The following is a 12,650-nucleotide window of genomic DNA, read 5'->3' as shown; positions in this document are numbered from 1 at the left end:
TGTGTGCAGGAGGAGTTTTCTGGACAGAGGTGTATGTGTGTGTAACAGCTAGTGGTGTAGATCTGACGAATACCAACGGCGCTGTTATATACACAGGTGGCTGGCGGGCAGGGGATGAAATCGAACATGAAGTCAACCCAGTGGCTGAAATGGGAAGTCGGGATGCCTTATTGGACGAGTCGATCTGCTCGCCTCGGCTGACGTCGTCACATCCCTCCCAGTAGAATCGGCGGCCTGCGCGGGTGGTAGCCACCAAACAGCCCCGGAAGAGACTGAAGGAAGCCTTGGAAGCTCATCATTTGCTATGTTGTGTGCAGTAGTCCTGGAAGTAGACATCTTGATAATGACTACACACCCTCCAACGCATCCACAAGACATGATGAGTAGACCTAGTGGGCTAGCATTGAACGTCGAACACACCGTTCTTTCTTGGATGAAGTTGGGCCAAAGCTGATCTAAGGCGTTCGAGGGACGAGCCTGCAGGAATGTCATAAGCAGAGTAAGCCCGTACTTGTGGGGCCCCAAGGCGATCCAAGTTAAATCATGTTGGTCCATGTTGATGACACCGCGCTACGATATATGTCGGACCGAGTCGACCTTAGGCGGCACTTGGGAGGCCCACAGTGCGTTGTAATCGGACAATGTGCTGATTGCCGCACGAGATCCATAACCCATGACAGTCGACCCTTCGTGTGGACATATGTGTATGAGACACGTTGCGCTGAGGATGAGTGCAAGCGAATTGCAGATCAGTATTGCAGTGCTGCTGCTGGCAGCCCCACGGCGCCATTTCTCGCCTCCCGATTCGATCATCGGCGCTTGAATTACCATTCTCGACGCAGCGTGCGACAGGCGCCTTCTGCGAAGAAAGACCACGCCACCCTCCGCGCGCTGTCCACCCTCTCCGCCCGCAAGCGAGGACAGGGGCTTCCGCGACGACTTCGACACCGAGTACGAACGCGTGCAGCTCACCGCATACTTCGCGACGCTCACAAAGTCGTCCAACGTCCTGAACGAGTTGCGTCCTCCTCCCCATCGTCTCCGCTGAGTTGTTCTGCGCGTCAGCTCCCACGCTTCACCTTCTCCAGCTCGTCGACCGACACGCTGTCCTGACCGCGAGCCTCTAGAAGACCGCGGAGGCGGTTCCAGGCGACGGGGCATGATGGACCGCCCGTCCGACTCCGATCGCTACCGCTAGGACAAACCCGCTCACTCCCGGCCCCTTCGTGTTGTCCCTGTTGTCATCTGTATCGTCACTCCTCACGAGATTCCACGAGTGCGTACTATGTTGTGTATCAGGCCTCGTACGTCGTCGCGCAATCTGACGTTTCTGCCGTGGAAATCAAGCCCGCTCCCAGTCTTCAGCGCACGCGGTCTTGTTCTCAAGTCAAATGGTTTCGTATTGTTCACTTCGTTTGTACTGAAAACGAGGGAAAAGCGAAATTGGTGATGCTGCACCCCCTTCCCCCAGGGCACTTCTCCGTTCTGCTAACCCAATTGACATCGCCCGCGATCATCGCTACGACCGTGGCTACGACCGTGATGCCTTCCCAGCGGAGGGGTACTAGCGATGGCTTGTCAAGGGAAACTGTATAGCAGAGCCTCGGATACTCAGAGCTCTTCTCACAGGTATGCAGATCGTCGACCTACCGAGTGTTCCGAGAGAGAGAGAAGGGGAAGACCCACTCGCCATCGTCTCCGTAGGCCGAAGCGGCTGATGAGATAAGGGGGAACCACCGTCCAAGTCCGTTAGTCCCACCTGGTATACTACCCCAAGACTCCGGCGGCCCGGGAGTGCTAAGGGAGATACGTCAGGGACCACGGAGGACGAGTTTGGTTGGCGACTGCATGATTTGCCGCGAGTGGTGAGCGACTAGTATACGTGCTGGTAGAGCTGCCTGTGATCGTCCAAGGAGTCAGGTTTGGGAAGAAGGACGAGAAGATGAACCCATGCTTACTGATTGAACATCCTCAGTCGTCACTAATGAAATCCTCGGCAATTGCAATACCCGGAAGCGGCGACGTTCACGACTCGGGTGTGGGGCAGGAGTGACATGTTGACTGGACAACTCTCCTTGCCGATAGACGGATAAGTAGTAGGCGAGAACGAGGCCCGATGCGTTCATGGGGGCCAAGGGGCGACGTCCCAACTCGCATACGAAGTCGAAGTGAGGATGATCTACCGAGATGCGGAGAAGATGGCAGTTGGGGGCTGAGGAGTGGTTGCGGCGCTGTGCGGGTTCTTGAACCGCTGGCAGGGCAGGCTGATAGATGTGATGCCGGGCTGACCTTGACGGAGGTTGGGTTATCAACCGCGTGAAGATGATGCTAAGTGACGTCCGTTGGCGCGTACGAGGCAAGTGGGGGTTTGGACTCTACGATCGTCTCCTTGGATGACATATTCGCAAACCAGGTGATTTCTCGTGAGTGTCATGCAGACGGAAAATTATCATGATGCCGCCGCTTATTACAGCATCATCTAAGGTCACGACACAAGACGCTAGGAACGGTGTCAGCCATGCACCTTCAAGTCCGATGTAGTCGCACAGTCATCGCTCATGGAGGCAGACCCGGGGCCAGAATGCATTTCGGTTGAGTACATGGTTTGTCTTCTCGAGGAAACAAGGTAAAGAGGGCCAAACCAAAAGCAGGTAAGGGCGCTCCCTCCCGGTACTTCGAATGCCAGTGCAAGGCTGGCGGTCTTGGACCGAGCTCAATGTCACAATTGACTCCTGTGATTTTTCAATAGAGGACAAAGAGACACAACACGTGAAGCAAGTTAGATAGATGCTCTCCTCTCGGATAGCGCACTTGTCTAAATCAGCACCCGTACAGTGCCCTGTTGCTGTAGTCTCGGCAACCGCTTCTCCAGCGCGCTCTCAAGCGCTACCTTGATTGCTCCCGCATCCCTGTCGCCGCACAAGATCTCGTCGAACCCAAACTCCACACGCTCGAGGGCTGGCAGCCCAAGCAGCGCATCCTCAAAATCCGTCCACAGCTCTGAGTCCTCTTGCATGCCGGGCCCTTCATGCGCGTTCTGCTCTCCGTCTTCGCCATGATCGCCGTCTTGGGCGAGAGTGATGAATGCTCTGGCTACCTCCACACGATCTGATCCCGCGTCCATGCGGACGTGCGTAAGTGCAGAGAGCTCGCCTCGGTATTCAGAGAAGAGACCAGTGTAAGTGAGGAGCATGAAGAGGACCACGTCAATCTGGTCGTGCACCGATTCGGTGATGCAACAGAAGCACAACACAAGCGACTCCAGCGCAGCGCAAGGTGCAAGGGAAAACGGGTCCGACGCTGCGAAGAGCAATGGTTGGGTGAATTCGAACGTGCAATCGTTACCAGACGATGCTCACCGACCGAGGGGGTCTCAGGCTCCAGGATGTCCATGTTCAGGTTTATCCGCAGATATAGGGTACGGAACGTGGCGCCAGTGCGGTGCACAAAGTTCGAAAAGACCCCTAAATCCTCCAAGTTGTGAATGGTGAGACGCATATGGGTGATCTCCTGGCGGTCAGTCCAGGCGGTGTCCGCGAAGAAATCGTATATGACACTCGCGGAGGGCATATCAACGCTGTCGATGTCCAGTGACTGAATGAGAGGGGGCTTGAAGACAGCGCTGAGTCGGGGCAAAGTGGGTGCAGATATCAGCAAACCCATGTGACCCCCGATCCGAAGTGAGCGGATGTCGCTGAACATACAGAGGAGTGCGAGGAAGTGGCGCGGATTTCCCCCCGGCGCGGAGCAGCAAAAGAGGGTCAGCTCATCCAACCTCCGGGTAGGTCGTTCGACAGGGACAACCGGTAGGTCATTTATGATGTGGGAAGATTCTAGTGACAGCGACCTCAGTTGGGGCAGCTTGTCCATGAGAGCACGGAGGAACCTGAGGGTGACCCGGGAGTTGTGGGCCCCGCCGTTCATGGTCAGCTTTCTGACATATGTTCCAATGGCTGGAGGGGGTCGTGAGGGCGACTCGGAGTTTGTGAGGCATTGGAGGAACTTGGTCAAGGTTCCTGCGCGTCCGTGGGTGGGAGGTGAATGATTAATGGTGACAGTATGGAAGAGATGGGTGCGGCTAACGGCGAGCCACCGGAAGCAGACGAGGGAGCAAGCAGACATTGATGCTTTGTCGTCTCGGAGAAGGTCGATGATGGGGCTCTCGAGCTCTGGAGGCAGGGATGGGAATGTATCGAAAGTCATCTTCGATGGTCGTCCGAAGTTACGTCGACCTTGGTGGACCAAGGGCTATACCTATTGATCAAGTTCAGAAGGTACATTCGGCCTGAGACGCACATACGCACCTCTTGTAGAGATGTACTGTTCCAAAGAGAGTATGGCACTACCGTCCCTGCAGAAGCACGAGACTAGTACTCACCTGGAGGTATTGCCTGCTACGGTCAGTGCCACGATGGCTCTCAAATTGCAGTCTTTTGGGCGTGGGATGCTTCGGCTGCTTGCTTGTATTTGGTCCGCCGTTCGACACCGGCTGGCACGGACAGTACCGTAAGCACCTTGAGGACCGCCTTGGAGTTTCTATCGAGATGGGGGATGCCTTGCTCTGCCGCAGCCCCAAAACGTGCAGCCAGACGTTCACCAGGCTAAAAACAAATTGGCGATGCCAGTGACCACGCACAATCGAGTTGCCCTATTAAACGTTACTGCGGGTCAAGTGGGAGCTGTGGCCACAAGGCATTGATATCGCTCACTTGGTTGGAGTTAGGAAACAGGCTGGTGATTGCATTCAGACATATTATTATGTATTCTGCCTCCGACAAGCATGATTATGGTTCATTACACGAACAAAGCAAGCCTGAGATACATGATAAATAGTACAATCCGGCCCATCAGAACCCCTGTGATTCAACAGGAGGGATTGGCAGCCTTGAGTATTGCGAAACAAATGTATCTACGTAGAACGTGACCGCCGCCCGCTGAACCTCTTGGTATTCTTGCTCACGCATAATGCCTTTCGCAGCCTGAATAATAGACTCGGGGCAATCCGGCCAACGCACCAGCACCCGCGCGAAGGTTCGCAGGCGCTCTCGGATCGAACGATGCGTGCTTTCACGCGCGCATTCGCGTCGCGCCCCGCAGACTTGCTGCTACTTAAGTAGCCTGCATATCTCGCTTCTCCTCCTTTCCTCGCCTCTCTCGCCCCTCGGCGGCGTATCTGCCCTATGGCTTTGATCGCCCTTTGTGAACTGCTCCTCCACTCATCTCGTCCTCCTCACCGACGGCGCTGGCCACCGCTCCATGCACGTCGCCCCCGACGCGTTCACGGTCACCAACCTTCGTCCACCGACACCTTCGTCCACGTTACCGATCTCTCCGGCAAGGAGACCATCTCCCGTGTTACTGGTGCGTTCCCTTCATACCCTATGTTCTCCGAAGTGATTATTATGAGATCATATTCACTCGCATCCCCCTACGCTGCCATGCTTGCTGCCCGCTGCCGTGAGGTAGATATCACCGTCCTCCACGACTGATAGTGCGCGTGCGATTGGAATAGCTCTCGCGATCAACGGTAAGCATCCGCGGACCGCTGTCGACACGAACCCGGCCATCGCGCCGTCCTTCCAGGCTCTCGGTATTCGTCAGAGCGGGTGCATACGGCGCGTCCTGGGGATCGCACAGCCTGAGCCAATCTGCTCCTCCCGCTCAGCGACTCCGTCCTCTCCCCCCAATATCCGCGTCGCCGCATCGACTGCGACCCCACGCCCTCCTCCACCCACGCCTGTCGTGAGGCGTAGGACGCGCCCTCTCCCGCTACCGCGGTGGCGCCGATACACGCGGTCTTGCGCGTGTTCTCGCCTCAAGACTCAATCCCTGCCAAAGCCTCGAGCTCGAGTGCGCTCTGACCGCCCACGCTGTCATACCCGCCCAAATGCCATGCCGGAACGTCCCCATCGACGTGAGGACAGAATTGGGATCGCATCGCTGAGCACGTCGCCATGACACCATCTGCGCTCTGGAGGGCTTCGCTCGCTGACTGCTTACGCGTCTGCAGCATTCACCGAGTGATCTCGATTCTGCCGTCATGCAGGGCAAGACTGCGAAGGTCATCGAGCATTCGACCGACAGCCCCCTCCGGAGTCGCGTTCGCCAAGCTCTGCTCGTGCCGAGCGTCCCGACGGCGTCGGTCTTCACCTTCAAGTGTGTCGTCTCCCTATCTCCTCGCTCTAACGATGCGGCCAGGCAATGAGCGCGCGCCCCGACGTCAGTTCCAACCACCCCAGCACAAGAACTTCCGACCGCGGCCACCGCCGTCACAAAGTACAAAGCGGCGAGTTCAACCACCGACAGCCGCGTTCACGAAGAATGAAGACCGCCTCACCCAGCCTCGCAAGCCGCACCGACCTGCCACGTCTAAGCGTCTCATTGGCCGCCATCACGTCCGCAAACGACGTGCACAAATGAATCCCCGCGTGCAAGGTCAACCTGGACCGCGAGCGGAAGGCGAACGGCGTTCCTGCAGGGGCCTGCGCTCGCCTCAGATGGGATAGAGCGAGGAGACGACCTACTCCCACCGTCAACGTCAGCCGGGATCGACGGCTGGTGAGGGGCATACGCGTACAACGCTACGCACGACACATGCGCGGATGAGGGGGAGAAAGCGGTGGGCACCGTATGTCGCCTTTGCATCAGGGCTCGTTTTATATCCCCCAATCTCACCGTGCCGGTGTCGGATGCCGACCGCTCTGGCTGTGCTCGGGGGCCGGAAGTCCGCTGTAAGTGTTGGTGCGAGCAATTCACGACCCTGTGCGGGATGACGTGCAAGAGAGGCAGGGCCGGGAAGAGGGTGTTACGAACACGGGTGAAGTGCACCGCTCGGTTCGGTGCACTTCGATCTCAGAGCCATCCGACGACGCGATGCTCGCCGTCACGGTGCGGCCGGTGCCCTTGTCGCTCAGCAGAAGGAGCGGGACTGTGACCGCAAGCAGGGGGCGAGAGCGGTGATGGCATAACGGGCGTGAAGACGCGATCAGTACGGCGATTGGGGTTGTGTCCGCTTACGCCGTATATCATCATAGGTCCCTGCAGCGTCCACTGCACGTCGGTGCGACGTCCTTGTATGTGTACGCGATACATTCATTGCTTTCGTTTCGTTCCTCCGCACCGCTGTGTTGTGCCCCATTTCCATGCGAGACGAACCGTATGCTGCTCGGCGCAACGTACTGAGGAACTGTCCCCGGACTTGCGCTCACTGTTCATACGTTGGAGACGAGAGGTCGAGTTCTCAATCACCGTTGTGGCTTTCCGGAAAAGCGACGCAAAGGTGTTTCGAAATCAATACCATCGAAGAGGCCTGGGACTGAGCATTGCGCTGTCTCACCCTTGGGGCGGCGATCCCTGGCGGACATCGGATGTAAGAGCGTTCGTGCCAAGTGGCGAGACAAGAGCGCACGGCTGCCCAATGATTGTGTCCGCCGGCGGGGTGATCTGCTCGGAGATCGAGTCGAAATATTCATGCTTTCACTCAGATTTCAAGCGCAGGTAAATGCGCCATCTCACTACTGCTACCCAGTCACAAATAGGTTAATTCCTGTCCGGTGCACGGTATTCGATATTTCACATGGGGTTCAAGCGCCAAAGTGTACAAAGTTAATCTAGCGGTCAATCGTTACATTCTTGTCGGAGCGTAGTTTCGTAACAGCATGGTGCAAAGCCTCTGCAGAGCTTCTGTACCCTATTTTCTGCCGCCTGTGCAGCAAGAAATCACAAAAAGCCTCTGTGACGACTGGACCATCTTCATCTCGCATCGGCCACAATGTCCCGACGACGCTGCGGAACCCGCAGAATTGCATGGCTGCAGCGAGGTGAATGACCTCATCCGGTGCCCCCTCGAAGTCCCCCGTGGCGGTGTTGCACGCGGAAAGAAACGCAAGCTCGGCATTTGGCAGGCGTGATCGCACGATGTTAATAAGACGGAGGTACCCCTCACCATGCAGCTCGAACGAAGAATCGAACGGCGAAGGATTCTGGTGTCCGTGACAAGTAAAGTGTGCCCATGAGTATTCGTGGAGATGAGCTAGCACAGCTTGCGGGGACGCAGCGTCGTCACAGAGCGCAAGGAACGAAGCGAAGCTGTCGGAGAAGTGGCGTATGACGTCGGCTTCTGCTGCCGCAGTTTTCAGATATTTGTGCTTCGCCGACGGATCCCCAGCGACACTGACGAGGAGCATATTCCGCAGGCCGTCATTGCCGGCGGTAGTATCATCGTCGACGCATGAAAGGGCGCGGGAAAGGGTTGTTGTGTAGGAAGATACGTAGAGCTCGTGAAAGCCGGGCTGTGAACGCTTGTACGGTCCGGCTGCATGAAGTGGCAAACGACAAAGTACTCCAGTCGGGTACCACCACACTTGGGAGTGCTGCTGGACGCCAACTTCTATGAGCTTGTTTGCTATCGGCTCAACAACAATGTCCCAGAGGGTTCGCAGTAACCTGCGGATCTCCTTGTCATGCACACTCGCGCTCGCGGTCTGTTGTGGCGCAGCATAGTTGAGAAGCGTATTCGTGCTAATCCAGGTTCACGGAAACCACGATAGAAAGGAGGCGAGAAATCCATCTTCAACGGGGCTGCTGGCATCTTCGTCCGGAGCACTATGGATCTCCTCGAGATGATTCGTGAGAGCTGCAGACAGCTTCACCAGTGCCGACGGAGTTGCAGCAGGGAGAGGCACGAGGAGTGGCGGACAATCGTGACGAATGATGAGAGCGTCCGAGCGAAATTCGCAAATGTTGACTATAATAGTCGGCCCGGTTGCAGCTGCCTTGCACAGGTCAGCGTACGGGACAGCGTCGAGGAAATTGGCGAAGCGGGGGATTCTGCGGATCTCTTCCACCACCTTGTGCAGCCGTTCAGAGGTCGTGTGCAAGGTATGCAGCTGCTTATCAAATCTTGGGGTCGACGTAGGTCCGGATGACGATGCGGCGGCGGTACCCACGGCTCCTTCGGACGAACTGGTGGCAAGCTCCTCGAGCTCTCGGCTAGACTCCTCGAACGAGCGCGCAAGATCTGGGTTGACGGCCTTCAAGTCGTCCAGTGGGTGGCGAAACCGAGTCAACCTGGCCCACAGCAGACCCCGGCCTCGCTCGAGGAGCTCGACTGCGACCTCCAGATCCCCAAGCTCAATGGCAGCCGCACAGGCTTCGCACGCAATCGAACGTCGATCGAGTTCCACGAGAAGCTTGTGCTGAAGTTCTGCTGTGGGCGTGGCAGTAAGGCAGAGGTCGAGAAGTGCCAGGGTATGTGAATATGCGGAAATCGTGGTAGGGTGCTGTCGTTGTCGAGCTGCCGTCGCCCGATCTCCTGCGGCAGTCAGGCGGTCCCGGGCCGACGCCGTTCGAAGCGTGGTCGCTCTCTCGAGAAGAGCGAACTTAGGGTCTTGACCCGTTGAGCTCCTATGCAGAAGTGCAGTAGCGAGCCGTGCAAGGATGACAGATTGCAGTGGATGCTCCAGCGGGAACAGCTCTGAGGCTTCGTGCTGATAGGAAATGATACGTTCGAGGTCTTCATCGTGAAGCGGCAGCTTGGAACGGTGAGCCAGTGCTGCGTTCACCAAGGATATGCGTCTCAAGGAATGTGAAGCTGGCAATCGGCCAAGGGCAGAGTTGAGGGCATTGATTGCATAATCAAGATCTTCTTTGTTGTGCGTGGATCTGTGTTTCTCCAACAAGGCACTGCCCAGATGTCCAGTGATCTGCGAATAGTCGATGAGTCGGTCCTCTGGGCAGCAATCTAGCGCTTCGCGCTGCGCGGCGATAGCCCTTTCCAGCGAAGTGGAGTCCCCGAGGTGGAAGAGTGTCTTGTAAAATATTCCAAGCATGCTGAGGGACATGAAGCGTTCTGCATGACCAGGAGGACGGAGATCCAGCGCCTCGCGGTGCAGTTGAATTGCTTCGTCCAAGTCGCCTCTGTTGCGCGTTTGGTCATCACGGAATCCTAGCGCCACACCGAGATTGTGGAGGGAACTTGCTCGTGAAGGACCTCCAGAACGCCTGCGTAGAGCGTCTCTGAGGTATTGGATCGCTTCGTTGCTATCCCGTGTGTCGCCGGTGTTCTCGAATCTTTCCAACAAAGCATTGGCGAGATTGTCGTCGTCGGGAGGATTGCGCTGAAGGGAAATTGCTTTCCGATTGAGAGTGATAGCTTCGTCGATGTCCTCAAGATTCCCGCCATGGCGTTGAAGGATAGAAAATTTGACGTGAAGTGCTCTTGCTAAGTTAGCGAGGGGGTTGCATCAGGAAAACGTCACGGACTTGGACCCATACTTGGGCCCAAGTTCATGTACTTGGACTCAAGTCCGTGTACTTGGCCTCAAGTCCGTGTACTTGGCCTCAAGTCCGTGTACTTGGCCTCAAGTCCATGTACTTGACCCCAAGTCCGTGTACTTGACCCCAAGTCCATGTACTTGGTCCCAAGTACACGGACTTGACCCAAGTCTATATACTTGGGGTACTTGGGGTACTTGGGCCACAACTTGGACTTTACATGTTGACTTCAGTATACTCAGGCCTCAATTTGAGCAATTGGTGTTCTATCAGTCACACATCTTGTATACTTCTTATGTAATAATATCTATCATAGACATCCATACACTAGTTGTAAACCAGTCTGTTTTAAGGCTGTAGAAGCAGCTTTATAGTCTATTAGAAGAAGGGCAATAACATGTGATAGAAGACTTTAAGTTGTTACAATGTGCTTGTTTCAGTAGTGATACAGAGGTACAATATCCAGATAATGCTCAAGAATAGTGGTATCAGTGGTGGATGTCCAAGTTCTGCTATGGTACAGGAGAGGATGGTGAAGAATTTCTCGGAGTCCAGCAAAGAGCGCTATATATGGCTGCTATTCTGTGCTAAAGTGTGAGCTTCTGTAGTGTAGTGGTTGAACATGCTGTGTTGGACACTGAGATTGCAGGTTGCTGGTTCAATTCCCTGTGGTGGCATTTTTTTTGCCGCCGCTGCACCCACTAACAAATATCGTACACTTGACCTTGATCAAGAGCAGCTGTTCTATGATTTACTTCCATGCATATCATCTATATTATTCAATACATCTCACAGTGAACTTGGGCATGAACTTGAACAGGGACTTGGAGGACTTGGCCAAGTACCTGGTACTTGGCCAAGTCGACCCACCCGACTTGGCCAAGTCCATTGGACTTGGGGTACTTGAGGTACTTGGGATACTTGAGGTACTTGGCCAAGTACCCCAAGTACCTGTACAAGTCCGTGACGTTTTCCTGATGTGGCACTTCGATGATCAGGGGGACAAGACTGGATGGCCGCGATAGCCTCCAGAATGTCCTGTGGTTCACCTGATGTCTCGTACTTGAGCAGCAAGGCGTTACCGAGGTTGCTCTGTGTCATCCACCGATCCGCATGATCTTCAGTGCGGAGATCCAGAGCTTCGCGCTGCTTTGCAATAGACTCATCGAGGTCTATGTGGTGCCCGAACAGCTTGTATCTCTCCCGCAAGCTATTCGCCAAACTGCCTAAAGTAACACAGCGATCGGGGTGAGTTCTGGGTCGAAGCTTCAAGGCCTCGCGAAAACTGTGTATCGCGCTGTCCAAAGCTTGTTTGTCCCCCGTATCATCGTATCGGCTTCGCAGCGAAAGGCCAAGGTTGTTCAATAGATGAGGGCGTGATGCTTCTGTCACAGGACACATCCTCACTGCTTTCTCGAGCAGTGCCAATGCCGTTTGTAGGTCCTCTGAGCTTCGTCTCCTGTTGTATCGAGTGCGACATGCAGCAGCATAGTCCATCAGCCAACACCACAGAGGAGTGCCAAAGTCATTGTCGTCTGGCAAATTGGTCCGCAGCTGCATGGCGTCGCCGAGTTGGTCGATGGCCTAGTCCAGGTCTGCCATATTTGCGTTCGGTTCGGAGCGCAGGAATTTATTCTTGAGATACAACCCAGCATTGAACAAGTCGTCAATCTCTTGGACGCTCAAATTGTTACGACCTGTTTGCAACAGCCTACAGATGAGTCCAATCAATCTCAAGTCCTAAACACCAAGCTTACCACTAAGGTCCCTACTCTCTAATTTCGTTGACATGCTCAACAGCTGAAGATACAGTGTTACCTCCACCCAACAAGAAGAAACTAAGTCCTGGTCAGACTTGGTCATTAGTACTGAAGAATAACATATGGATATCTACCAGTCAAAGCAACGCTGCAGTAAATATCTGTGAGAGACCCCGTGATAAACTCGGGGCTGTGAAGACAAAGATTAGATCCGACTAGAGTCGAAGCAAGATCTTCAGTCAGTAAGGAAAGACTATATTGCAGTAACCAACTGTACCTAGAGTCGAAGCAAGACTACAAAGGTTAAGTAAGTAACTACAAGTTAGAGGTAAAGGTAATGAAGTACTCACTCTTCAGTCAGTAAGGAAAGACTGAAGAGGGAGGACGCAATCTGAAGTCCTTATATACTACAGAGAAGTGTCCATGACTAATCGAAGAGTGGTTAGTCACATGTACCATAGTGCGATGAATAATACGATGGTGAAAGAATTGCGACGTATCGCACCATAGGATGAGTAAGAGATGAGTAAGGCATAGACCTGTCTAGACCGTTCTGGAGTAGTACGGATTGTCCTAGACAGTACCAGAAGAGTCCGGAAACATAGCTATAGTACA

General features: G+C 54.8%; 3 protein-coding genes and 1 pseudogene across 4 annotated transcripts; 1 reads left to right on the top strand and 3 right to left on the bottom strand.

Moving 5' to 3' along the window:
* Positions 1-2,815: 2,815 nt before the first annotated feature.
* DICSQDRAFT_148430 (uncharacterized protein) lies at positions 2,816-3,663 on the bottom strand (the record flags this gene model as incomplete). The annotated part of the gene is made up of 2 exons (XM_007367634.1): positions 2,816-3,300; positions 3,360-3,663. The coding sequence occupies 2 exons, from the start codon at positions 3,661-3,663 to the stop codon at positions 2,816-2,818; spliced, it is 789 nt and encodes a 262-aa protein (XP_007367696.1).
* Positions 3,664-4,041: 378 nt separating this feature from the next.
* DICSQDRAFT_64939 (uncharacterized protein) lies at positions 4,042-4,203 on the bottom strand (the record flags this gene model as incomplete). Its single annotated transcript, XM_007367633.1, has 1 exon — positions 4,042-4,203. A coding segment is annotated over one exon (162 nt), but the record flags the coding sequence as incomplete, so codon positions are not given.
* Positions 4,204-5,162: 959 nt separating this feature from the next.
* DICSQDRAFT_108666 (TPR-like protein) lies at positions 5,163-11,772 on the bottom strand (the record flags this gene model as incomplete). The annotated part of the gene is made up of 3 exons (XM_007367632.1): positions 5,163-8,520; positions 8,644-10,222; positions 11,244-11,772. The coding sequence occupies 3 exons, from the start codon at positions 11,770-11,772 to the stop codon at positions 7,611-7,613; spliced, it is 3,018 nt and encodes a 1,005-aa protein (XP_007367694.1). The 3' UTR covers positions 5,163-7,610.
* Positions 10,874-10,952, top strand: DICSQDRAFT_t125 (annotated as a pseudogene). The gene has a single exon. The product of its transcript is annotated as a tRNA-OTHER (tRNA).
* Positions 11,773-12,650: the final 878 nt, after the last annotated feature.

Source organism: Dichomitus squalens (genome assembly GCF_000275845.1).
Source record: "Dichomitus squalens LYAD-421 SS1 unplaced genomic scaffold DICSQscaffold_27, whole genome shotgun sequence".
Taxonomy (NCBI): Eukaryota; Fungi; Basidiomycota; class Agaricomycetes; order Polyporales; family Polyporaceae; genus Dichomitus; species Dichomitus squalens.
The sequence above is the reverse complement of the archived record's forward strand: the minus strand, read 5'-3'. Positions and strand labels throughout refer to the sequence as shown.